Genomic DNA, 27,741 nt, shown 5'->3' on the forward strand with positions numbered 1-27,741 from the left:
GTGTTACTGAGACTGGTGAGGAAGAGGTTGGGTTGTGTAATATTGTGACATCACAGTATTGCAATGGTAGGACCTTGGGCACCTCATATTCTGACTTAAATTGCAACCGTGGTTCCACTGCCAGAGAAGCATGAACCCAATTATTTCAAAAAAAACTTTTAGAAACACACTTCACACACTGCATTGTGCTCTGTTTAGCAATTTCCACATACTTAAAATTAATTCCAAACTGGGCTCCACTAAGGATCACTAAGCTAACACTCAGTTTTGAGGATATTGGACCATTTGGTAGCAATAGCCAATATCATTAAGTACTGAATTTAATAAAAGAGTATATAGGCTTATGCAGCAAATTTTGATTTAATGACCATCCCCCAGCCCCCACACGCACACACCCCAAAATACAAATTTATTTAAAAAGAAATGATGGGAAACTCTGCATATTTCCTCAGAAAATTAGAAATTGTACCATTGGACTAAATAGATAACATTTGTAGAGTGTAGAACAAACAAGTAAGAGGTTTTGTGCCAACCAAGGTCCACGTTATAAGAATTACCTTCGCTCCCAGGCCCAGTTCAATGCCCATTGCCTGGACTGTGCTGAAAACAGAACCAACATAGCTTCTGTCTTCTGGTAAGCCAAGGTGTGGTATGCAAAATGCAATAAGAGACAAATTGAACGATGGATCTCACAACTTATCTACAGTCTACACTAGCTAGAACTGTACCACAAGTGTACCTCAAAATGATCTGGCTCAGTTGTGTAGGAAAAATTACAAAAAAGGCGTTTATTAGACTTCCCATGGATTGATTCACCCTTTCCCTCTCCCCAGAACAGGGCAAAAAAATGACTGAATTTAATGTCACAGTTTCCCCAGAACAGTTCTACTTGTGCCAACAATTTAAACCTTTCCCCCTTTGATGCTGGCCACCATTAACATGATGCAGATAAAAACTTGCTATCCTTTTCTCCAAAATCCAGAGCTTCATCAGGGCTGACAGACATGCGTTGCCATGTACACTTGCAGTCACCATCGGACAGACTTGCTCAAAAATGAAAGCTACCTGTTGTCACGCTGTTAAAAATTGTGCAAAATTTCAGTAACTGAATGCTTCGAGAGTGTGTCGGTGAACAATGCTACATACAGTTTTTTTTCCCAAATAACTTCATTTCTTTTCTGTCCAATAAAAGTGTAGTACCCCCATTGGCCTTCAATGAAGCAAAGAAGACTTTGTGTGATTGCAGCTCTCCTGCTACCTTTGTGTGAAGAACAATGCAACCACGGCAACAAGCAGCATTAATCGTGCAGCTTTTACCACCATGAGGAAAGGCATGCTCACGTCTGGACACGCCCAGTCTTCTCCAATCTCCGTCATAACTGACCATTTGTAACACAGCTGTTTATTGATACTGCAGACACGTCAACTGCTGTTTGTTAGATCCACTTAATCCTGTCACTTCTTTCCATCTTGAACTACAGACGGCATTCTGTTTTTTTTTGTGGGAATTAAATGTTTTTTTTTTTCAGATGTACAGTCCTGATTTCAGAAGACCTGTGCTTGCTCGCTCTCCCCCTCTCTCTCTCTCCATCTTTCGTAAACCCCATCTGCAACCTCTGAAAGCTCGCTCAGAGTACACTGGGTCGCTGAAATCAAAAGTGAAGTCCTGCATGTCACCTTCCCTTACCAGGTAGGTCTACGCCACAACAAATTCAGACTTCATATCAGCTTTGACTTCAGGCTTCCATACAGAGTCCTCAAAGTCCAAGTCTAGGCTGCCGTCACTAGAGACGCTGCTGTTGCTATTTGTCCGGCTGGACTTGCGGTTGGGCAGCCACTGGTACGGCGCTCTGGCATCGCGCCGGGCCTTCCTGCGCATCCTCTTCTGCTGCATTAACAGCTGCAGACGCTCAACTTTGCAGCGGGTAGCACGATTTTCTGTCTGTCTCAGTCGGTCACCTACAAATGGAAGAAAATTTAAAAAAAGTTAGAAAATTAAAAGTTTTCACATGTTGTTAAAATTGGTCCGTCTTACGGAATACAAATGAACGGAATACCTTCCCATACCAGTGGGTTCCATTATATTTAAACGGACTAAGGCTGGTTTTGTTTCATGGGGTAGATCTAAGGAACGAGGGTGGTTTTGTTTGGATTTTGTTGCACACTTAACATAATTCAATCTTAACCATTGTGAAGTACATCAGCCTGGCCACTTACTAATGCTTCTACAGGCTAGGATACATTGATTATCCACAATGATGATAAAGTTGCTGTGCTCGACTTCATTATCACATCAACTTTAAATTCTAGACCATTACTAAGATTGTTTTTTTTTTAAAAAATATAGTTTGGTTATTAATCCACAGCCCAGAGCCTTTGATTACTTGAATTTGTTCACTGTTGCCTTCAATTCCATATTGATTGGGTTGCTTTTCCAATATAGGCCTTTAAATCTCAAATCGGATATCTTGGGCCCAAGTGGTTGGGAGAGGGTTAAGAGCCAGTCGCTAAACGAGGGTGCATTACTCACTGTGAACCAAGTCATTTCAAAGCTCTGGCTTCACCCCACTGAATGGAATTAAATAATGCTAGTACATTAGAGGAGATCAATCTTGCATTAGAAACTCATGGGAATTGCATTGATTAAACATCAGTGCTAGTGCATTCATTCATTACCATGGGAACAGAGGTAACAGTTATCCCTATAGCTCCTATGGATCTTTATTTGACAGAACGCATAAGCTAATGGAAATTCAAAGAACCAGCTCAGATCCCAATGTCTCAACTCGTTTTTAAGTTTGTGTGGAGATGTGAAGTGGCAGGATTCAGAAACACACTAATGGCTGTTTCTAATTGGTTAGAATTTGGGAAGCTTGTAAATGCTGTGCTGCAGAAAGAATGGAGGTCAACTGCATAGTTGGGAATGCATCAGTTTTCAATTACCTTTTTGAGGGCAGGGACAGATTGGGAAGCACTTGCAGAAGCTGTTAAAAGCGAAAGATCTTTTTTGTGGAATTGGTTCCATGCAAATTTCTAGCTCCGACCTCCTTCAATAGCTCTGCTGGTTTAATTAGAGTCATAATGGCATAGAAGGCCCATTGAATCCATGTTGCAGAAACTTACAGGGCAGTAACATCCCAAGTGTAATTCTCAATTGGATTTTGGCCTTGATGATCCCAACTGTATGAACCCTACAATTGACTGCATTACCCAAGTAACAGAAGGGAAGACCAGCCAGCGTTCCTGCTCTTGAGCAAGATCCAACGACTGCTTCCGAAAGGCTGCATTTGTAATTGCCAGGCGAGGCAAAAATCGAGCTGTGATGCTCACTAATGGTTACAAATAACCTCCAGAGGTACTTTGTCAAGACTCTCTCAACCAATAGCCAGTTGGATGAGATACTGAAAGATGGTCATTATCTTTTGACTATCCCAGCAGAGAGTCAAGAGCTACTTTCCTATTTCAGGCCAGGTCTTTCCTGGGGTTATGTTTAAACAGTGCAACCAGTTTTCGTGTGAACAAAAGGCAAAGTGGATTCTGATAGTATTACTCAAGCACTGATTGGCATAAAAGGCACAGCCATTGAGCATGCTTGACACACTGCCATCATGTTACTTCATAATGTCCCATTATGAAAGAGTGCGCAAAGTCAGGGTTACAGGGAGCTTGCTGCTGCCAGAACAGGATCTTTCCAGAGAAGTCCTCCAGCTGTAATTGGGAAGATCTAGCAACAGGTTTTCCTCCCCATTGTCCTTTTAAAATAAAACTTGGTGAACTTAACTTGCAGTTGTCATCGAATACACAAACCTGACAGTGAGAGTCACCAGCAAACAAATATAAAAAAAAACTAAACCCTTATTTGGAGGAAAAGAAATGGCAAAACTCTTAACACCTCCTTCCGTTCAGTCTTTATGTTCTCTTTCAAGTCCCTTTTAGAATGAGTACCTTGTGAGCACAAGGTGGTGTTATTCAAATTTTCACTGCTACTGTTTACCCCGGGCAAAGGATTCCAAAGAGTAGTCTAGGGGTAGCTTATGAATACATTAATTTTCTATTGTATCAGAGCTCATGCTATAAGTGAGCTTATTACTTCTGATCAGGCTGAACTTCACTGTGGCTAAGTCATGTTGCAGTTTCTAAAATAAAGAGGCAAACATTTCCTGTTGCAACTTTAGTCTTATTACTGTGGCAACTGTCTCATCTACTATTTTCCTTGCTCATCTATGTTTAGAGGTGCCAGTTTACCTCACCAAATGCTGACTCTACATAAACGAGCCCATTGACAGTGAAAAGCTAATGTCAGAAAAAGATCTTGCATTTGCATAGCACATGATCACATCTTCGGGATATCTTAAAAGCACTTTTTGCAACTAATGGATTATCTTTGACTTGCAGCCGCTATTTCTACAGGGCCAAACGCAGCAACCAATCAGCTCGCAGCAGGATCCAAAAGGAGTGGCCAGACTATCCAATTTTCTACTGGTGATGCTGGTTAAGGGAGGAATTACAGGTCAGGGCACCAGGTCAGCATTGCATTTCACAAGATCTTACATCCACCTGCACAGGCAAATAGGATCTTGATTTAACATCCAAATTAGAGTAACTGCAGGTGTTGTGTCGCTGAGCCACATAAGCCAGAGTCAATGTCTGGTCTGTAATGAATTGGCCGACCTCAGCCACAGCGATGACGCTTTATCAGAGCCAGGAGTTACTACAGAGACAGCTCTTAAAAAGAAAAGCATTCCTCAGGCAGACCTCTAATAAGTGGAGCTTCGGACTACTGTTCCTTCCACCTTAGGCTACGGGAATCAGAAATCCTTAATTATACATTATGGCAGTTTCATTACAGTTGCAAACCACTACCGGGAGCTGCAGCTCCCGGAGAGCAGAAAGCATCAATTAAACCCCAGTGCTTTATATTCAGCTGTTGCTAAAAAAGCAATTTCCTGTTTGGCTGCGGCAGGTTTAAAAATACCTGGCAGTCTGCTGTGTAATTGAGGCAACACCTGACGGCAAATTTTAAAAGTCTTCCACCCATCAGGGGCTCTAAGGAGGGCTGGAATATTCCTCAATATTGCCCAATAAGAAGCCACGGTCAAACTAAGCCTTAGCAACAGTTCATTGTCTGCAGTCAGACATGTGAAATAAAATAGGTCTGAGCTCTGTGCAATTAGGGCACACAGCCTAATGTGCATGCCCATGAATATGTGAATGGTGGTGGGAGGGCAAAAGGGAAGGAAGTTGTTACCAGCCCTTATGCATTTATTATACTTTTGTCCTCTGCCAAGTATTTGTACTCAGGCAAGAAAGCAGCAACCGATTACACTGTGAAACCAGCTAACTTCAACTATTTAAATGTTGAACACAATGGTATTCTTTAGTACAAAAGCATGAGGTGGAAACCACAAGGTATAGCACAGCAAAACCATACCCAGTGGCTGTGCTCGCCTACGTCTTCCTGTCCCAACTGCCCTCCTCCTCCTCCTCCTCCTCCCCCACTTCCCCCCCCACCCTGCCGGTACAAACCACCTTCCTTCAATGCAACTGCTACTGCCTGCTGTGTGGGTGGATAGAATGCAAATACTGAAGCTATTCCCTGCAGGCTCCCCACATCTGCCAAAAACAAAAGTGAAGAAAATGCTCCATTGTTTCCCTTCCTTTCTGGTTCCCATCTAGACATGACTTCAGGTGCACAAACAAACAGACAGATTTCTAGGCTGGCACAAGAAATGCAAATCTGGGCCTAAATTGGTTGCGTTTCAAATTTTAAGTCATTACTTTCTTACAGTACGCATTTTAGGCAAATTATCGAGACAGGGAACTTAACATTTTTTTGTTGCAAAGGAGCTACTTTCTCTTCCTCATTCTATTATTGCAGCTTTGCAAATGTGAGCAAAGATAAAGAAGCATTTGCAATAATGAAACATTTCTCAGCAGTGCAGTACCTCTAGATCCAAAGCATTCAATTGTATTTGTTTAAGGCTACAACATTGATACAGCCTCTCTCTCCTCCCCCAACTTTGTACAATTTCCATTAAGACACTGATTCGCACTGGCATACTATCAAGATGCATGACCAAAGACAGCTCATGGATGCATATTTGTTCCAGCAACTTAAATGTTAGAGCCTCGATTCCCATGTCAACCTGGGTCTGTAGCATGGGCGGGCTGTTCTTCACCATTACATACTGTGAATCACTGCCATCTGCTGTGTTCAAGATACAAACATAGCCTCAGGGTCTACTATCACAGGCAGTTGCTGCAAATGAACTTTCATGAGGTGGGTGCTGTATTCTTTGTTTTTACATGGAGTTGAAAGATTCTACTGTTCTTGATAGTTGCACATTCTTCTACCAAGCGCAAGGTCAGGAAAGATCTCTTGTTATTGGAGCCGATTCATTTCGTTTTAACATTTAAGATGCTGGAACAAGTGTGCATCCATGATTCACACCATTTACAGATTCACAGTAATGCTGAACTCCGGCACCATTGCAATCTCTCTCGATCACCGCTGCCATATGGCCCCAACAAATGTTCCCTGCAAAGTGCATGGACAAATGCACAGCAACCCAAAAGGCACTGCAGAGACCACTCAAGTTTTCCCATTTAAGATAACACGCATGTGCAGCTGTGCAAAAAATTTAAAAAAGGGTGTCGCAGGCAGTGCACAACAACAAAAAAAAATTATAGAGAGAAATTTGCTCACTGACTGTCCAAAAACAGGGCAAACTACAAAGGGCTTGAGCCCTGCTGAAGAATATAGGCTACCAAAAAAGAAAGCAATGGCTCATTGTACTGGACTCAAGAGTAAAGAGAAGTTAGATCAGGAAGCAGTGATTAGATGACATGCTAAGCTTGTGTTTGTTTCTTTAAAAAAAAACCCAAATTGTAGAAATTGAGACTCAAAGATAAACTCTGATGACCCCAAAATTCTGGAACATTTTGAGAAGAGGCTGTGGAGTAGCCTGGAGTTCAATATAATTGGTAGGTAGGGAGGAGGAAGTACATGTTGGAATGATCACAGTAATTTTACAAACATAGCAAGACAAGGCAGGTAGTAAAAGGTGAGAGGGATTGGAGGCTGGAGACTGGACCGGATAATAAACTGGTCACCTCTAGCCAGTAAGAGAGAGTACAGGAAGACTCCACAAATGCCTGCAGCGTTTAATTCTTGAATAAACTTGAGCCTTCAGAGAGTGTGACGAGTTGCTGAGAGGGAATAAAGTGTTGAATCAAAAAGAAAAGACCTGATCTTTTGGAGGTAGCTTTAGTAATGTTAGGAACGTACTGTACGAGATTTCCATTTGCGGTCAGAGAAGGTGGAGACCATTGCCTCACTTTTAGTCCTTCTGCATTTATCAGAAAAAAGAAACAGTATCATCAGCAAGACCATATGCAAAGTACGAAGCTTAAGACTTAGCATTAATAGAAAGCGGGAAGGAAGAGAGCATGGCCTTGGTTTAGATTTAGGCTACAGAATAACCAATGAATACTCCAATTGATACCAAGAAACAATTAGGCTCAGAATTCTTTCTATAAATATAGAAAAACAACTGTGTGGTTGTGACTGTGTTGCTACTTTGACTGCAAAAGCATCATTGTAAAAATCTTTCAAGAAGGTTTAAATTATTCATGGCTGTATGTGTTGCAGTCAATGGCCTTTCCTGCAATTTCCTCATTCCGTTCCAAATTGCTGACCTCCTCTACTACAATGCCAGCTATTTCCACGTGTCTGAATAGGGTTGCCTTGTTTGGGTCTTAAAATAGTAAAAAAAAAAAATTACAAAAGGCTCCATGCTTTCGACAAGAAGAAAAAACATTCAACAAATTCTCTTTCATATTTTTTTTCCTGTATTTACTACCCGCATCACACTGAATGATATACTTTCAGCATGAAGTCACTGAGTCACATTAAGAGGCCCTCCTCTCATTTCAAGTGACAGATGTTCCAAGAAACTTGATAATTATAGCCGTGGAGCCCCGGAGCTTTCAGAAGCTGCTGAAACTTGGGGGTGGAAAAAAAAAAAAAGCAGCCCAGGTACAGACAAGCCCAATTTATGACCAGTCTTTAATGCTGCTGCATTCCCATGGTACCCATTCTCACTAATTCCTCTGGCTCCCAAGCGATAGTTGTTCTCTCTGGTTTGACTTCATCAACAGCTGCTGTAGCGCAAGAAAAGCACATGCTACCACTACCACTAACATTCTCTGCCTAAAAACAGCCTCTGGTAAGAATACATTGGACTAAAAACTACCAAGCACAGAACATTCAAATGAACATCCTGCTCTAAAGCATGTAGATCATTGTTCGAGCCAGTATAGCATTTAGTCAGCATTCTGTTCCAACATGTTTCCTCTCATCGACAATTTTGCCCCTCCCCTCCTCCTAATCTTCTGTTGTCACTCCTCCCTGAAGCCGATTCATTCCAGGCCATTGTTTCTCCAATACCATAACCAGCTACTTACTATTCACACACCAGATCTTTAGAATAAATATTGGTAGTTGTTTAACCAGTGGGGCCAGACATTTTTCTCAATCTGCACTTGCAGACATAGACTTGCAGCAGAGCCAGTGAGATCACAGTCAAAAATATATACTCCGGCCAACTTTTATACTTTGTGGGCAAGGGAACCTGGCATTACCCAATCACAGAATTACAAACAAACCCAAGTCTTACTTTATATGGTTCAATGGCCTGATGGGAGCTACACAGTTGCTCCTAAGGTATTTGTAGTATTTGTCTCACAACGCATCATTTTATGCAAACCGTGTTTACATTTCTGGCAAAAATTAAGATTGAATATTATGTAGGGTTTTTTTTTTTTTGCACACCTCACAATGCATTTATCCAGTGAGTAGCTGAGCTGTATGGACCAGGAATCCCCAACTCCCGGTCTAAACTGGCCTCAGCTTAGACAGTGACAAGAATGCTGCACTCAGCCTCAGCTCCGGTGGATTAGAAAGGAATAGAACAGCGTTTCCACATGATTGTATTCCCTTGACCCCGGCTGGAAAAGCGCGCACATCGGCCAATGACAGAATGGGGCCTGCCTGTGATGCTTTCTAGGTGTAACAGCCTAATGCTCGCAAAATGAATAAACGGCCATGTGGACAAAGTACTAATAGCATCCATCAAAACTCGACGAGAAGCTTTGAGGATGGAGGGAAACTTGGGTGGAAAGAAAACTATTTAAGTAGTTAAACAAAGACTCACTGGTGCTCAGAAAGTGCTGCATGCAAATTTGATGCCATGTTTCCTACATTACAGAACTACTGCATTGGCACTTGAGACATCTTGAGGTCATGAAAGGCACTATATAAATGCAAGGACTTTCTTTCAAATTAAAAATTTAAATGCAAGCATTTCATCAGTTTGTTCCAGCCAAACTAAAATTTGACTTAGTTGGAGCATATAGGAAGATTTAATGCTCTGGATACAGACTTGGATCAAGTGAGTTTTTTTTTTAAAAAAAGTCTACCAACTGTGCTGCACAGCACCTCCAGCCTCCTTGGCCATTCTCACATGACTCACCACTTGACTTGCACATCCTGATCTGGCTCTGGCACTGGACGAGGGAGTGCAACGGTTGCTGCATTGTGTCTTCGGAGGTAGTTTTGTTTGAGCAGCCTGGGGAAGGCGGCGAAGGTGACGGCGTGCTGGGCGCGCACTGTGTCTGGCAGCGCAGTTGCGTGAGGGACTGTGGCATCCCCTGGTAGTGACGGGTCGCACTCAGCAGGTCGTTCAGGATCTGCAGGATTGTGGTGATGTCACGGCGGGGCCTTCCGGTGCTGTCCTGGCAGTTTGGATGCAAAGTGCCTGGTTCGGGAAGGTGGGGGGGGAAAAAAAAAAAAAAAAATTGGTGAACAAATTCTGACAGGAAGAGTTTCAAGCCGCGATTATACCACAACCCACCAGAAGGGGAAACCAGAGCACTTCCTTCTGTTGCTACAGTTAAATTCTTTTAATTGTCACAAGCAAACAGACACAAAAAGGGTGTCGAGAACAAATTTTCCAGATTCTACATACAATAAAAAAAAAAAAATCCAAAAAAACCCTATGACAGGAGAAAGAAAAAACTGCAACATACTTGATGTAGGGAGAAGGGAATCAAAAAAGCAAAAAAGGAATACTAACAGGAATAGTTAAAGCCAAAACCTTTCCTTACAGCAGACCAAACATCTAGTTATTTTTCAAAATCAGTTTTTCCCCATTTGACAACTCTAAATGTATCTTTCCAGCTAAGGTGATTTGAACAAAATACACGAATGTTGAATTACCCGAGAACGTTCCGGAGAAAACCCCAGGGGCATGGTTGACAAAGCTCTCGATGATGGCACCTGGCTTTCTTGACTTGCTTGAAGTAGTTGGACTACTGCTTCTCGTACTGCAGTCACCCTGGAAACAAGTAATTATTTCATGTCACTACAGCCAGTAACAAAAATAAAAGGAAAAATGGAAGAACTATAAAGGCACAGTCGGAACACAAATGGATCTTCTTTTACTTTCTCCATCTTTTGTCCTTTTCCCCCCCAGTTGTTTTGCAATCCATTTATTACAAATCAGTTCAGCAAGTTTCATATACCTGGCACATTTACAAATCAATACGCTGAAGCGAATGATAAACTGGGAGTCATTATTTATGGATCATGCTTAATAATAATGGGTATGCACCAATTTTGCATTTACAAGCAGCAACAACTGTTTACTCTCCAACCCCTGCATCCAATTAAGCCAATGGATAGACCTTTCTGTAGGTTGCACTATCCGTCACTGATATGCTACTGCAAAACAGGAAGCTGGGAGAACAGGGAGACTTGCAGATAAGCTGAGCGATGATGTGTGCTCCTTCTTTCTCCACAAGGGAAACGTTTCCTGCCCCATTGTATTGCTCTCCCTAATCTGGCGCCTTTCGCCACTTTCAAACTGTCTGAAGTATTCAATGGTTAATTAGGCCGATTGACAGGGCAGGCCCATGCTAATGCAAAACTATATATCACCAGTTAAAGGCAACTGTGTTCACTCATGGACCCATCTGAGCTGGTCATTACAGCTAATCAGGGAAAGCACAGCACTACAGTAAATTATCTTAATTTCAACTCCGTTAATGCTTTTGGCAGGCAGAGCACAAAGACAGCTGACTATTCCCAAAAGACAGCCGGGAACCTGGCCATCAGCAATGAGATATGAATAAAACATTCTGCCATTCCCATTACATTTTGAAGCAAAGAGAACAACATTGGTTAATATTTTTAGCATGCCTTTAAAAGTGCCCAAAAAAAGTGTAATAGCGATCATAACATGAGAGCTGTCCAGGCCTTGCAGAATATTACCAATTATTTGCTGCAGAAGTTAAAAAAGGGTCATGAAAGAAACAAACATTGCTGTATAGATTGCTTAAGGTGGGAGGTGGGGTGGGAAAGAAGTGAAGTAACATTTCGAAGTCGAGTAGCAATGTTACTGGTTTTCCCCCAGGAGCTTGATTTTCTCTGTTGAACTGACACTTCTTTCCCAAAAAAAAAAGGCAGTTCCCCCAGCCCCTGTCCTCCAACTTCCACATTCCTAATCTCTCCTGAAAGTTCAAGTTTATACTGCAATGCAGTTCCACAAACCATTTGACATGTGCCAGTATCAGCAATCGACTGACCATATGGGACATCGTGGTGGATGGAGCCTGATTCTAGCATCACCCATGTCCATGTACGCAAACTTCCAGCAGCTTTTATCCGACAGACAAGACAGCAATGAGGGCTGGGAACTTTCATCCCCTCTCTAGCCCAGGGATGCGGAGGCTAATTTCGACTATCCCAACTGAGGTTAAGTTATGAAGTCAAATTTTGGGTGAACTATTAAAACTTTGTTTTGAACAGTTACAAGGTGTACCTGTATTATATTGTGCAATACCATCAAGATCCATTAGCATACCTCAGTGCAAGATGAAGCAGCAATGTTGTGGCTGGTTGTTGACGTACTGGCCCCATGTGACCTGAACGATCCAGCGGTGACGGAAGGTGGGCGAGCTGTGCTAAAGCAGGTGGTCGCTGCTGCAGGGCCAGGGCTTGCCATCGCTTGCTGGCAGGCTGATATGTGGTTACAGTTTGAGGCTCCGACCGTTTGCCTGTGAAGTCCTTGAGCGTTAGCAAAGCTGGGCGCTGCTGCCCCTCCACTGCTCTCCCGGCTGGCTATCACATGCCTGTGCTGGAGCTGGCTGCCAGCTTGCTGGGCTGCCAACTGGAGCTGAACAAACATCATATGATCTCCAACCCGCAGGGCAAGTGTCAAAGGTGACCGTCCTGACAGAAAGTCATTGACCTGAAGGGAAAAAGAGAATGAAGCATGCTTAAAAAAAAACTTTGATCTTACTTAAGGCACATTAACCCTTTCAGAGATGAAAGTAAATGAGTTACTGAGCTTAACGTAGAATGGAAGTCTTTCAGCCAATTTCTATCACATGACTTCACATCAGAAGATCTGAATTTTAATGAGCTTAATTGCTCCAAGTGGAATTATGTTTAACTGATTTTCATTTTAAAAAAAGCAGAGTTGGTATTTTTTTTAAATTAAATTGCCTACACACAACTCAAGTCTAACTCAAATACTCCTCTGTACAAATGCCAAATGAAAATAAAAACTCTACAAATTCGCAATAGAAAAGTTAGGTACAGTAAGGCATAATCATGATTGTGCAGTGTAAAGCATCAGGACAATACTAAATGCTGGAGTAACAAAAGGAATCCCACTGTAAAAAAAGAGTGAAGGCTACCTTAAAGTGGCAAATTTTTGCTTAGTTGGTGAAGTAAACAACAGGCTCAAGGTCCACTGTAGCAAATGAATTACTTTGCATCTGTTCTATGTAATAGTCAAAGATGACAAGTTAAACCTTAAATATTTATGCACTCTTTCTACTTTCAATTTCCAGAGTTCACAGAAAACAAGATTTAGCACAGATCTATTTAAATATTCAAGGTGCTCTTCCAGTACTTTCTTCCTAGCAGTGTTTTATCACTTAATCCTACGTGGCAAGAACACACTTCAAAAGAGAGAGAGAGAGAGAGAGAGAGGACTAAGTTATTGACAGCAGAATTCGACACATTTTGTTGGGAAGTGTCACTGCTTGCTACTGTTGAATATAATGTTCGGAAATCTCAACTTGGGAGGACTTTTAAAATTAGAATTCTTGATTAATTTGTTCAACGGAAAGTATTTCCTTTGGAGCATGTGGTCTTTTCTCTGTCCCTCTCCTGACGTTGGTGACTCAATTCCGGGTTATAGCTTCACGGGCACGAGAGCCTCATCGCTCTTTAAATGTCTTGGTCAGGCCACTTCACGGGAAAGAGATCCCAACTGAACTAAAGTGTCTTCAGCTGATGTCTGCAATGGAACCTTCCCATAGAAGTCACTGGGCAGCAAGCAAGAACATGAAACATGTTGGGTTTTACTTCCCTCCCTAGCACAGGAGTGCTGGAATCCATTGTAATGCCCCTATCGGTGACATGACAGAGACCACCTAACTTGGGGTCTAAAACAGGCTGCTAGTGGAATTTTTTTTTTGAACTAGACTTGTTACAATTTTTCTTTAAAAAAAAAGGTCAAAGTTGATGAGAATCTCTACCAACATAAAGTGGTAATAAAGCATGCTTATCTTTGCTTGATTTTCTGCTTGAGGGAGGCAGCGAAATAGACTGGTGTCTGACAAAGGCTTTATGTTCTTCCATTCTCCAACATTTATGACAGTAATTAATTCTGTATACTTTTAATGTCAAAATCATCTGTGTGCTGCTGCCTAGCCTTTGCAGCCTGTACTCTAGGGAGTTAATAGGCATACATTGCTGGCCTATACATCTGCAACTGTGTCTATTTAAATTACCAACGGCTGGTTGCAGTGAGTTTGCAGCAGCTCAAAACTGCAGCACAGATTCAGATGTTGCGCCCGTTACACTTTTATATCCAGTTGTGTCTCCGTTTATTTATACCAGCTGTGTATATTTACATTTCTCACTTGCTTGGAACCCTAAGTCACATGCAGTCAAGAAAATGGCTGGAAAAAGGCAAATGTTGGGGAATACAAATTGGAAAAGGCTGAACGGTTTGTTCTGTGCCTGTTTCAATACAGCCTGTGCACCAGGGTGTTGAAAAGAACCAACAACCAAGAGATAACGCCAAATGGTTTTCCATACACAAGATTCTTGCAGCTCTTCATTGCAATCATCAACATCTCCAGGAGCCCTCAGTCCTCTGCTTCCCCCACAACACTAAGCAATAACTCTATAAATTGCACTGGTGTACAGTTCATCCAACAGTTGCACTCCAGTATGGCTGTAGTTTAAGCTTCAATAACAGCTACCAAGCTGGCGGGGAATCTAAAGAATTCCAGTGTCTAACGGCAATTCATCTCCAACTCCTGAGCCCAGGCACCCGATTGTTAGGGAAACCAGATGGCTAAAGATTGGAAATATAATCCGCTTTGGCAGAGCAACCTTTCAACGTCTGTCACAGTCATTCGAGACAGCGAGGCCCATCACAGGTGCACACTGCCAACCTCCGTAGAGGTGAGACAACATTTCAAAGCAACCTCGTGGCACATTCTTTACATCTTTTGCGGCCGGAGACTAATGTGAATCGAAGGCCTGTTTTCAATATTTGGAAATGGAACAGCAATCTCTGGAAGACATTGGTCTGCATCCAAGAACTATTCCAAAAATATTAATTTTATTAGGAGGGGTGAAGTTGCAGAAATGGATACTGAAGATTTAATCTTTATTCAGAAAGATATCTTCTGGACAGTCTAATAAACAAGCCTTTTGCTCTGAGCTTGGCACTCTAATATTTCAGCCGAAGTTACTTATGGCTTTGCGTTATTCACCTTTTCTCCACTTATTAATTTAATTTTAATTTAAATAAAAATGTAAGAAATATTTATTTTATACACTATTATCCTTTTGATGGGAAACCAAATCATGTGGTACATTGACAATCACATTAGGCCTACATATTAATGTGGGGTTCACAATCAATTCAGCATTTGGCAACACACTTACTCCGACAATCCTGAGGTTGCTCATATTTCCTTTTCACAAAAACATGCTAGAACAAGTCATACACTAGCAATGGGGAAGAGAAAACGTAGTCACAGTCTGATGGGTCTCAAAGCAGACTGCCCGTATATATAAGCACACACACTGCCTTAACCATATATGGCAATGGATTCAACCTCCTCAATGAACCTGAACAGCCCTACAGCAGATTCAGCCACTCGCTGATTCTGCTTCTCTTCTGGTTACTGTGGTCTCTGCTTCAAGAGCTAAAACCCCAAGTCATTCAAAACTTGCTGTATGCAATTTATTTTTTTTTTTAAAAAACTTTCAGACTCCTCCTATTCACAAGGCTGAGATGGGCTTGGAGGTCTCAGCTGAAACTATATACTCTTAATTATTACAATCTATTCCCAATTAGGAACACACTGGCTGCATAAAAAGCAAGTTTTGTTTTGTATGATGGGGACAGGATTGTTTTTTCACACACTCTTGGTTCTAGGAAATAAACAACTATTTCAACTGTTAATGAAAAGTTAGGATAAGAGCTGTAAAGTCACACGATCCATGAAAATTCGATCCACATGCCTGTGCAATGAGGTGAAATGTGTTTTTTTTTTAAAAAAACAACCATGTTTCAAGGTTATACACAGCTTCAGCAAAAGCAACAAATCAATGCTTTCACCTGCTAATTTATTATGGTTAGACATCTACAGATTTATACCCCAAGCTTTTTATTCACCAAAATACACTTGCAACTCAATGATGTTTAAGTATACATAGTAAACTTCTCCTTCACCAGAGTTTGCAAGTGAAGAAAAGTAGGGGATTGTTCGGTGGGGGGTGGGTGGGTGGTGGTGAGGGGGGCTGCTATTTTGAAATAAGAGATCAAAGCAAACTTAAGCCTAGTTAATTCTCCCCTCCTGCATTCCTTCAGCCAGTGCATGTCAATCAGAGCCACAAATCTGCTTCCTCACTGTAAAAAGGAAAAATAATTTATCAAAACATCATTGGTTTGGATGTAATGGCAAAGACAATTGTTAATTAGCCCCTTGCCAAATGCTGGTTTGTATGTGGCTATTTTTCACTATTATTATACCATGATTTGATTCTGGTTCATAGCGATACTTTTCAAACATACATAGACTATCCAATAATAACCTCAGTGGTTAATATCAAAAATGCTAATGTCTTTTCTGGGTGAATTCTTTCCATTTTTATGCGTTACAGATTTTCCATACTTCTAACCATAGTATTAAATTCGGAAAAACAGAGCAAACCCTGTCCCACCTTCACATTGGCTATTTTAGAAGGTAAAATCTGACATTGAGTTACATCAAAGCACTTCATAACATAAGATCCCAGGTCAGCCCTGTTATATTTATCTTAGCCTAGGCAGTGGTGGGACCTCCTAAAAAAAAAAAATGGTTGCAGCAGTCCAGGCTATAACAATTATGATGCAGCAAATCCTTCAGAGTACGTGTTAGATGGGACCTTTGGTGATGCTTCTAATAGTAGAATCAGTCAGCAACACTCAGTTCTGGCTCACCTATGAAGAATAGCCAATACTGCCCATGAAAACATAACCTAGGTGTGATTCAAAGTTTTCAGGAAATAAGTGACAGGTAAGATAGTAAAATCAAATAGATTGGGGGGGGGGGGGGGAAAGAAAATGTGAATCTAAAATTCCAGATATATATATATGTGCCAGTTTTAAAATTTCATAAAAGCAATGTGAAACTGACAGCTAGCCTTCAAAAAGTGGGACAACCCAACAAAATAAGGGAGTTGAATGCTCCTTGTACTCAGATTTAGTGGAGTGAGGAATGTCATTTCAAAAAAAATGTCAGCCCCAGTGACATTGAATGGGTGGTTTAATGCCCTGTAGTTCAGCTCCATGAGAATGAGGAGGGGGTGGGGTTAGTCTTTACAAGCAGAGTTAGGAGCCTGGGGACAGATTAAGGCACAGCACAAAGAACAGTTGCTTTTATTTCCAGCCAGCAGATAAAAGGTGAAGATTGTCTTTCTGCCCGCACGATAACCCAACCCCACCCCCATAAAATCAATGATTTACTCAGTGATGTACTGAGGGGGTTGAATGAGGAAACTAGGAGTACCTTTAAAAAAAAAGTGTGGAAAAAAAAAGTGTCATTTTCCTAGTTCTCAACTACACAAAACAAAAAGGGGATGACAAATTATGCCACCAAATTCAGTTTTAGATTTAGGGGGCTTGATAAACAAATGAAAATGTGAAAAAAAAGCTAGTGTTAAAGGAAGTACTCATTATGAGTAGCCCAAGTGCTATCAGGAAGCTAAAAGTTTGAATGAGTTTAAACTGTTTCACCACCTACTGATGCCCTTGTGCAATGACACTATCTCTCTGGAATGTCAGAAATAGAAATCACATTAGTCAAACTGATCTGACGTTACACTGATCTCTATCCTCTAGATCCAGAAATGAAAGTCTTTGGAAAGCAAGGAGAAATAATTCAAATGGTATCTTGCTGTGGAACTGGTACATGACAAGTACTCATGAATTTTACTGCAAACACCTGGGCATCTTTTTTTCTTAAATGCAAAAGGTTAAATTTTAAAGCGCATTATTTGCATGAAACATGCTTTATACAGTCTAGAAATGACTAACAGATCTGTGGGCATCACAATCAATGAAAAACACTACCCTTGTTTAGAGGTTAACTTTCCTCCTATTTTAGGAACAAAATGTAAAACTGAAGCCTTCTCTTTGTGCTCTGCTGAAATAAGCACTGATTGAAGTGGAAATGTCTCCATTTGCCATTCAGAATGTTTAATTCCACTTCCAAGTTTGTGATGAGCTGCAGAACCTGAGTGGCCTGACCTTAACTAAACACGCAGAGTACAGAGATGTGATACAACCTCATCGCTCATCCAGTCCCTACAAATCAAATAATAAATCTCATCCCATCTGCTCAATGGAGGGGCCTCTGGAATTTGCAGCTCTTGGCCTCTTGCTCTCTCTCTTCCCCCTTCCCCCTCAGTAGGGGAGGAAGCCTACTTAGAATTCTAAGCATGCTGCTAAAATCAAGTACCCTGGAATGTATTGATCAAGTAATGTAGACCTATACAAATCCTAGACCAGTATAATGCAGGCTGATAAGGAACACAGCCTAACCTCCCCCTGCATCCTTGAAAGCCATCTTGGCTTTTTCAACCTACCAGCTGCCAAAGACTAACTGAAGGCTCTTTGAAATTTAAGATGCAGACTTGACCCTCCTGTGCTTTTTCCATTTTCTTTGAAAAAGCCAGGCAGTAACAATACACACACAAAAATGCACCATATGTAACTGCAGTCGCGATGCAGCCATTAGTTACCAGGTTAGTTAAGCCAACAATCAGCTTTTAATTGAAAGCAGGCCCACACTAAAGCTTCTTTTCCTTATTCAAGGACACGCGAGCTTTCACTGCTGGCTAATGTTGCGGCTGGGAGCAAAACCTTTTTGTGACATGGATTGCTAGCATAGGGTTATTCCAACTATGCAAAAACTTCTGCTGAAGATACACCAGTATGAACAATCACTATTTCTATCCACACTATTCTATCTGCTATGCAAGTGACACAAAGAAATGTTGGTTGCAAAAATAGCAAATGCATTTGCCACAGTAGCCACTAAAACATGAAGGACACATTTAGAGCTCAGATTCTGTGTGTTGGCATGTTTTCCACTGTGAGATCTCCACTGCCATCCTGGTTTCATCTTATTTTGACTGTAAATTGCTCCAGTAGTAATCAAATTGAAAGAAAAGCTGAAAAGCATATATTTGCAACCACAAAGTGACAAGTCTGCTAAACTACAGCCATCCGAAAACTCACTGCTGACAGATCCATTTATAGAGGTCCCCACAGTTCACAGAAACTCATTTGCAGCCACTGTATTGCAGCACCCATCGGTATGTAACTGCTCAACGCACAAGACTATCTCAGCTCCAAATATTAGTGTATTTTCCTTTGGTATGCTCTTAAATTGCAAACCGGCATGAGTCCTTTTTCCACCATGCAAACCATTAGCCACAAGGAGTTAGCTGCCATAAAGTGGCATCTATATTAAAATAACACACCTAAGTTAAGAACTAAGTCATATCATTTATTCATAAATACACAACCAACATTTTTTTTTAAGGAAAAAAGAGCCATTTTCCTAATCTGGGTGGATAAAACACTTCTTATTTCAAAATATTTTCTTGGAATTCATATGCCGAACCCACTCACTGTTTCCAGCCACATTCACAATAAAAACCACAACCGCAGGACAATGCTAATTGGATCTCGAAGGTGGTCCCCTGCAATCTAATCAGCCACGACTCAACCCACTTCACTCACAAAAGAGGCGCAGTATCAAACTTTCAGGCGTCATGATTGCAGATTCTCCATCCGCCTTAGATGTGAACCCGTCAGGCATGTAGACTCGCCCCCGCATGAAAACAAAGAATTTCACATGCACCTCTCTCGCCACCATATATAGGTACCTCAAGGAGGTCTAAAAATGTATCGCTACAAAAGTCCTTCAGCTGCCCGAATACAATGCCACCATTTCAATGGCTTCTGCAAGAGCCTTAAAAGGAGTGAATGGGCTTTTTGGGCTTGCTTGATGTTAATTCAATTAAAATTTATGGCATTCATGATGCATTAAAATGCATGGTTTACATGTGCAAGGTGGAGTGAATAACATTAAAATAACAAAAGACGCTCAAAATTTGGCTCTATTCTATAGAACACACTAATTAGTAATTGAAGCAAAGCTGGTGCTTCCAATGACCTAGCCTTAACTGGAGGATCAGAAGCAAAATAAGGCTCCTGCATAAAGAACAACAGTATATGACAGTAGGTCCTCCTTTCTGCTGTGCTCTTTCAGTTTGACACAATTTTAACTAGGTCAGGACTTCAGTATTCATTTTAAAGCCGCCTTTGTATTTAAACATTGTCTAAAGAAGCATCACTGAATCTCTCAGTTTGTGTTGCTGCTATTCCAACAATGGCCATTTCAGAGATATGAAAATCAGTATTTGGTGTATATGTATGTTTGCCTCTTTTTAACCTTGCATCACAGTGGGCAATTTAAAATGCAGCATCTCTTTTTAAATGCCACGATTCAGTTGAGTGCTCTATTCCCTGGCCATCATTAGCTGAAGAAAGAAAAGAATTGCAGCCCACATACCAGCACAAACTCATTTTTCATTCATACTCTAGCTGCTAAAAATAATCCTTACCATGGACACATTAAGAGGGGAGACAAAAAAGAAAATCTTGTGTTACTTGTAAAGGCCAGAGACTGGATATAAAAACCATATCCTCGAGTCTAATTAAATGAATGCTGTGTGCAGACAGGATCTTCCTACATGTAGAAGTATTCCTTGATTAAGCTCTGCACTTAGCAATGCCTTAACCTGAATTTCAATTTAAAAGAGAATATTTTCTAAAACTAATTGCAAGATCGGACAATTTTTTTTTCAAAAATAAAAAGCTTTTTTAAATGCTATATAGTTACAAGCTGTTGTATATGCAATGAATTCTGTCTGACGCTTTAAAAAAAGATTCATTGCATACACAACAGCTTGAATTTATATAGAACCATTAATGTAACAGAATGTCCCAATTCACCTCACAGGAGGAGTGTTAGCAAACAAAATTTGACACTAAACCTTGTAAGGAAATATTCAGACTGGGAGCTTAGTCAGGGATCAACCTGAAGGAGTGTCTTAAAGGGGGAAAAAAGAGAGGTGGAGAGATTTAGGGAGAGCATTCCTGAGTTTAGGGCCTAGACAGCTGAAATGTTTTCAACAGTCAATGGTGGAACGATTAATATTGAGATATGCAAGAAGCCAGAATAGGAGTACTGATCTTGGAGGATTGTAGAGCTGGAGGAGGTTATAGATGAGGAGGAGGAGTAATCCTACCCAGTTGGATGTTAGAGGACGAGGAGTGGTCAGTTGTGTCAAATTCATATAGATATGACTACAATGGTCAAGGAGCAGCATTATTCATTTTTATTTCTAAACAAATGGCACAAAGTCTTTGTAGTGAAGGTACCAAACATTTTGTTATTACACAGGATATACAGCACAGCATGAAGTCATTAGGCACAACCAGCCTATGCCAGCATTTATGCTCAACTCAAGCCTTCTACCATCTTTACTCATCTAAATCTATCATAAGCCTCTATTCCTTTCTTCCCATATATCTATACTAGGGCATCAAGGGATACAGAGCTAAGGTGGATAAATGAAGTTAAGATACAGATCAGCTCTGATCCAACTGAAGGGTTGGGCAGGTTCAAGGGCCCTATGTCTCTCCCTACTTATATCATAAAGTGCATGGAAAATTGCCTAGGACCAAAAACATTCTTTTCATTTTTTAAACAAAAAGAAAAACAAGCTTGCCTGCTTAAACCTTTTGGCCAAATAATGAGAAATAGATTTCTTTTTTTAATTGTTCCATTTTAAAAATTAGTTGGCTGATCAGAAACATTGATCAAGCATTTGGTTTTTTAAAAAAAAAAGTAAAAACCACTCCCCTAAAACCTTAAACTAACACAGTGTTTGCTGTTACTTAGTATACTGGCTTCTCCGCAGTGGAGGCAGCACCAGGGCAACTATTAAGCTTTGTTTGACCAGCTTTCAAAATAGTCCAGCACTCAGCAGAATGGTCTTCCGGTCAACTGCATTCTAGAGGAAGAGATATAAATGAAAAAAAATAAACAACTGCTGAGAGTGATGGGGGTGGTGGGGGGGGAGGGAAATGGGTTCAGCTTAGTGAGGCAAGAGATTTGCTTGCATTGTAGCTTTACAGGATGGTGTTTTTTTTTAAATCAGGTTTTAAATTACAAGAAGCTCCCCAGACCAGCCATGTACTAAATTTCAAGAACTAGTTTAAATGAACTGGACCTTTGCACTAACAAAATTGCAGATGAACAAGATTGTGTGTAATTGGGTACTTAAATAGAGACTGTATAAATGGCACAGCATTCAAAAAAGCTGTGACATTAACATACACTTTAAAATTGATGCCCCCCCCACTTTAAAATTGATGCCCCCCTCCCCCCCCAAGTCAAAGGCATTGAAATGTGACTGAACTTGAATGATTGATCACCTAACTTTTCCTCATTTGTAACTGAACTAGATACCATTTCTTGATTAAGGAGACAAAGGCTGCTGGTGTACACGGCAGATCAAAACAACCCGAATTCTGTTTGCACCATAAATTGCATGGATTTGGCTAGGCAAAGACCACTAATCCAAAGAAGTGTCAAATCATATTTAAAGCTGGCGAAAATTTTAAATGCATCTATTGGCAAATGCTGTAACTAGCAATAATACCGGAGCAAGCCCGTATAATCCTTTGTATGAGGTGATTATTTTTCCCCCTTTCGGTTTTAAAGTAGGCGCACTTGTTAGCTTATTCCACATATGTTTGACAACACAGTGTGTGTTTTGGCAACTGTGACGCAGCTATAACCTACGTCATTGTTATGCCTCTGCTATTCTGGATTACAAATTTCCAGGATGTCTGTCCTTCCCTAAGGGGGAGGGGGAGGAGTGGGAGGAGAAATCAGCTTGCAATAAATGGAATTTTACCAGGAATTTAAATGTTCTTTGAATCAAAGATCCATGAAATGCAAGAACAAGCTGTGATGCCAAGATTGGCTGGTGGTAGGACAGCTACTACACACACGAACCTGATTAAAAAAGGATCATGATCAAGGTGGAATAATAGGCCCAGTTAAGACGTACAATAAGTATATCAAGAGGTCACTTTATACTGACGACCCTAGAACAAAGCTATTTTGAGTGTATATTATTCATGCAATCATTAAGACAATGTGGCGCAGTTGCTGATAACAGTTTGACTACAAGAACTGTACTTCCTCCACCCCCATTCCATCAGCCCGACTTGGCCAATCGATCTCAAAGAGTGCAGGATTTCCAGTTTAAAAATACATGCTCCCCAGGAAACCAAGGAAATATGCTTATCTACATGCCAGACCAGTCTGAGCAGAGTTTCAGGAGGGATTAAGCTCATTGTATTGGTTACAGGAACAATGAGACATTAATTTATATATCCATATTAAAAAAGCTACTTTTTCCAATGAATACTGTCAAACTCAAACGATTAAAACAAGCACTTTCAGCTTTATATGTTCCCTGTATCCAATGAGCAAAATATATGAATGAACATTTAATATTAATACAGTGGCTGGCAGGGTTTAAGATTTCTCACATATAATCAACTAGCCTCCGAGACCCTCATTACCTGCGTAAATAAAACATTACAATTGATTCAGAGGATGTTAAAAAAGTCATTGGCGTGTGACTCAATCTGATACTAACTGTACACTAATTAAAATTAAAATACGATCTAGCTGTTCATAAAAAATCAACCGTGGGTTCCCAATTGTGTTACCATGCATTGCTACATTTTGTTAACCCTGATACGGAACAATAGCATTAAAAGTAGCTTTGTACAGTAGCTGAAATACACCCTTTGTGTCTCCTTGATCTACCTTATGTGATTTGGATGTTCAGTTCGAGTTTAGCTAGTGTTTTTGTTGTTGCTGCAATGCAATGCAGGGTGTGCGTGTGAGAGGTTAAGGTTGTCGCCTAAGATTTAACTGTGTGGCGTTTGTGGGCTTCGCCTGGCCACTGGGCTTCAGATCCGGTCTTTTACCGACCGGAGACAAAAAAGGGGCGGCAAAGATGTCGCAGACGCTTTCGGCCCTCTGGACAAGAGCGAGTCGTCTGGGTTGCATGCAAGTATTGAGCTGCGCGGCGTCACCATCCCACCCCCATCAGCGGTTTTGTCCATTTAAACCATACATGACTTCAAAGGAAATGCAATGAGCGTCATCCGAGCCGGGCAGGAAGCCTTAAAGGAGCAGCAGCCCCGCAAAGTTAAAGCGTTGCATTTAGTCCGGTGCTGTCCCCTGTATTATCAAGTTTAAAGGCTCCCCGGTCACACTTTAATCAGAATGCCCGGCCAAAAAAAAAGTTATCTGCAGTTAACCACTGAACCTTCAAAAAAATAAAGTCACATTCATTGGTAACTGAGACTAGGCGAATTATTTAGCAGTTCCAGTTTATCCAGGAGGACAATGGTGGTCATTAGGAATTTTTTTTTTTTAAATTTACGGAGCTCGTCAATTTAAGAAAAGGTGAAAGGTGAATTCCACGGTTCAGAAAATCTCGTTGAAAAAAAAAGGGAGAAGCTTTTCACTATTGGGTCACGCTACAGAAGGAGGTCTGCATGTCGTCACTGGAGGGAGGGGTTTGGGTCTGAACAATATTCTCTGTGTAGATTAAACACTGAACTGTCGCCAAGGAACTCCCAAGTGTTGCACGAAACACGCACACCCTGAACAATACAAAGGGACAGAGAGAGAGAGAGGCTGGAGGCTCCGGACTTTTTGAAAAGCGGCGTTGTAAAACACCCCCCAGACCACTGGAGCCGGTTCCGAGAGGCTTTCACACAGTGGAATTAGCCGTGAAATAAATCGCGATTGATATAAAAAAAATGTCGTGCAACACCAATAAATAACTGACGAAATATAAAATTATTCCACAACAGTGTTTATGGTAACGTGCAAGTATAATTTTAATAAACGCATTTTTTTTTAAATGTGAACCTGCGTTATAAAGCACGAATCCATATATAAATAATATATATTTTGGCATCTTCAAGGTCCCAATTAGCACTGCAAAGGAAATAGAACTTCGGCACTATGGCAAATTTGCATTTAATTGTCAAACAATTTAATATGTATTCATAATGTATTACGCATAACCATCAGCTGACTTTCTTATCGTGTTGCATTGGCTGTGTTACTGGCTTTAAACCTTACCTGAGTTTCCGTTAAGCTTTCCAAAGCTTGCATTACTGACTGCTCCGGACGAGAAGCTTGAGACTTGCGGAGACAAAAAGGAAGATTAATACAATTAATAGCACAAATCTCTTCAAAAAAAATAAAAAATAAATGAGACGGCAGACACTGAATGCATCGATATTCAATAAACCAGATCAGACGTCGAGCTTACCATGAGTCCAGCCTCTACGGTAGGGACAAGGGTTAGTTTGCTTCCTTCTGCTATTCCGTGGTCCTGTAGCTTTCCGGAATTTAAACGCCTAGTAGAAAAGTTAAAAAAAAGCACAGGATACAATCTAAAGCTCAGAAATCCACCTCCATAGAACGATCACTTAATTGCATAAACACAGCAAAATGGCACAAGCTTCACCAATGAGTACCAAAAGTACATGCTAATGGAAAGTTTACATTGCTTACTACCATTAACTAACAAAGTAACACTGGATTATGAATGACGACCTGCTTGGCGCATAAACCGGTCGTAGGAATTCGGATTGGGGTTTCGTGGGTTTGCTTCAGAACAAAGGGGTGTACGTACGTTTCTTTGTGCAAGAGGACTAGACGCTCCTTGGCAACCTTCAAACGCTGTGATAACCTCCTTTTGAGTCCTTCTACTGTCTCGTCTACTGGAACAGAAAGATCATACTGGGCTCCGGTCGTCGTATTGATGACTACACGCATTGAAGGCTCGTTTTGATGGGCCTCGCAAGTTGGGGCTCGGCTGCAGCTCCTGGTGCTTGTATGGTCCATTCGATTACCTTTGATCGGTCTTGAGTCACAAAAAAGTCCCTCAGACACTTAAAGGAATCATGCAATATTGTGTGTGCTAGAGAATGTGGATAAAAAAAAATCCCAACGCTCTCTGCTGAAAGATTGACCAAAGGGTGCGATTCTATCTGTTTGGGTTTCTCCGTGTGAGGTTTCCTTTTGTCTTCGAAAGGTCTCTCAGACAAGGGTTAAAAAAAAAAGGTGAAAAAAAAAAGCACAAGCGATTTGCCCAGAGCTCTAAACCGTGCCTCTCTCAGCCCCTGCCGACTGCCTACGAGCCTGACTCTGGCTGACTCCACCGCGATCCCCGGGAGAATAATCCTCATAGAACGTCTGCAACAAAGAAAACACAGCGTCAGCCAATCAGCGCCTCCCCGACGCCTCAGCCTCCCCAAAAGTATCCACCTGTTCCCCGGCACCAGCCAATCGGCCGCCACTCCATTGTGACGTCATGCCAGAGGCTGGCCGCCCACTCGTCAGTTTCAACCATTCAAAAAAGACTGCGACGCCTGCCACGTGACATTAGGCTCCCTCCCCCGCCCTCCCCACACACACACACACACACACACAGTACCTGAATTGAAATTCGCAATGAATCGAGAAACAAAGCTGATGTTCGGAGAGCTGTAAGCGCTCGTTCCCGAATCTTTTTGAACTCCACGGGGGGGAAATAAAAAAACGTTTCCCCAAAAAAGCCAGCACTATTGAGGATAGCGCCCTCCACCTACCTACCCAGCCACACACACACACAGGTTGCAATAGGGCACCGACTGTTAGAAATCTCGATTTTCCATTTATTGAATCACAATAACCACGCATTGTGCTTGAGAATGAATCAAACGTGCCTTGCCCGTCCCCCATAGGGAGCCAAGCAAAATGCATTTACAGCCGGAATACTTCAGCAATAAAACTTCATTGCGTGCAATTTGCATCGACAACGTTTGACCAGGGAAATAACAACTATGTTTTTTTTTTGGTCTCTTAATGAGCTGCACGATTTCACATGCAGCAAGAAAGCTTAGGGACCCGAGCTAAATAATTTGCAAGCCGAAAGTGTATTTGTCCGGCATGTTGTCGTTTCAGAGAAAAAAAACGCTGAATTCAAATTCTAATGTAATTTAAGCGACTTTAGTTTGGAAGTCCTTTTATTTAAATACACGAGTCCACTCCTGTAAGTTAACCATTAAACAGTCGGAATACTCCCAATGTAGAGACCCCCGCTTCGTAGGTATAGCACGGCAGTCATTACAATTTGTGCTAAAGCCCAAACTATTATTCGAGTTATTATTTCTCGGTGCATCAGTACCATAAAGGTACTGATGAAAACCTCCGTCGTTTGCTGTATGTAGCACTGGGCTGTTATCTAACAGAAGCACCACTAACTCTCAGTACACGAGCAACAACGCGACCTCCTGACAAACTGTGGTACTGCTTCAGCGAAACAAACAACGATTGATATATATGGAATGACCTAATCAAATGACAATGCCTCAAACTTTCAAACTGTTCGTGCTGGAAGAAACATCCGTTTGCGGATATGGATAACAGAAACACGTAGATTTGGGCTAACAAAATAGTACGGGGGAGGGAGTACAGCAGTAAATGGTGCAGTTACAACAGCGAAACTGGAAGTCATCCCAACCAGAATCCACACAGTAAAACATTACATGCATTTTATACATTAGGTTGAACGAACAGATCGGCTTTTCTGAATACAGTGTTTCTACAGTGTCGATGAAATTAGAATCATTTATTTTTGTGCAGTGAAACTTATACACTGTACAGGGTTTTTTTTTGCATTAACGCCCTCAATGGTTGTTTTAAGTCTTTTACTGATGAACGATTTTGCTAGATCATTTTTTTTCACGCGACTGGGGTGACCCATCAGTTATGGAGGCATAGCAATTGAATTACTTACCCGTTTTAACTAAATCGCGCTTGCTCTTAGCAGTAACCTCGCTTCCTAAATAGATTCCTCGAGTTAGGGGTACAAATTGTAAATCCCTTTAAGGCCGGGCAGATCGCTATCCTCCTGAAGTTGCTGCTTTAAGT

General features: G+C 41.2%; 1 protein-coding gene across 1 annotated transcript; it reads right to left on the minus strand.

The window, feature by feature from the left end:
• Nucleotides 1-1,164: 1,164 nt before the first annotated feature.
• On the minus strand, nucleotides 1,165-27,741 carry midn (midnolin). The gene is made up of 8 exons (XM_078555947.1): nucleotides 27,608-27,741; nucleotides 25,460-26,022; nucleotides 25,094-25,181; nucleotides 24,901-24,963; nucleotides 11,925-12,311; nucleotides 10,280-10,397; nucleotides 9,534-9,818; nucleotides 1,165-1,959 (listed from the first exon to the last, which is right to left on the minus strand). Exons 2-8 carry the CDS (start codon nucleotides 25,669-25,671, stop codon nucleotides 1,697-1,699), a joined length of 1,416 nt encoding a protein of 471 aa, XP_078412073.1. The 5' UTR covers nucleotides 25,672-26,022; nucleotides 27,608-27,741; the 3' UTR covers nucleotides 1,165-1,696.

The sequence above is a fragment of the Cetorhinus maximus genome, chromosome 13 (genome assembly GCF_964194155.1).
Source record: "Cetorhinus maximus chromosome 13, sCetMax3.hap1.1, whole genome shotgun sequence".
NCBI classification, from domain to species: Eukaryota; Metazoa; Chordata; class Chondrichthyes; order Lamniformes; family Cetorhinidae; genus Cetorhinus; species Cetorhinus maximus.

Excerpts from the sequence above, each read along its gene's own strand:
- midn (XM_078555947.1), bottom strand. The coding sequence starts at position 25,671 with ATGGACCATACAAGCACCAGGAGCTGCAGCCGAGCCCCAACTTGCGAG. Across the intron at positions 24,964-25,093 it reads CCGTAGAGGCTGGACTCATG|TCTCAAGCTTCTCGTCCGGA; the intron begins GTAAGCTCGACG and ends TGTCTCCGCAAG. Across the intron at positions 12,312-24,900 it reads AAAGCTTAACGGAAACTCAG|GTCAATGACTTTCTGTCAGG; the intron begins GTAAGGTTTAAA and ends TTTTCCCTTCAG.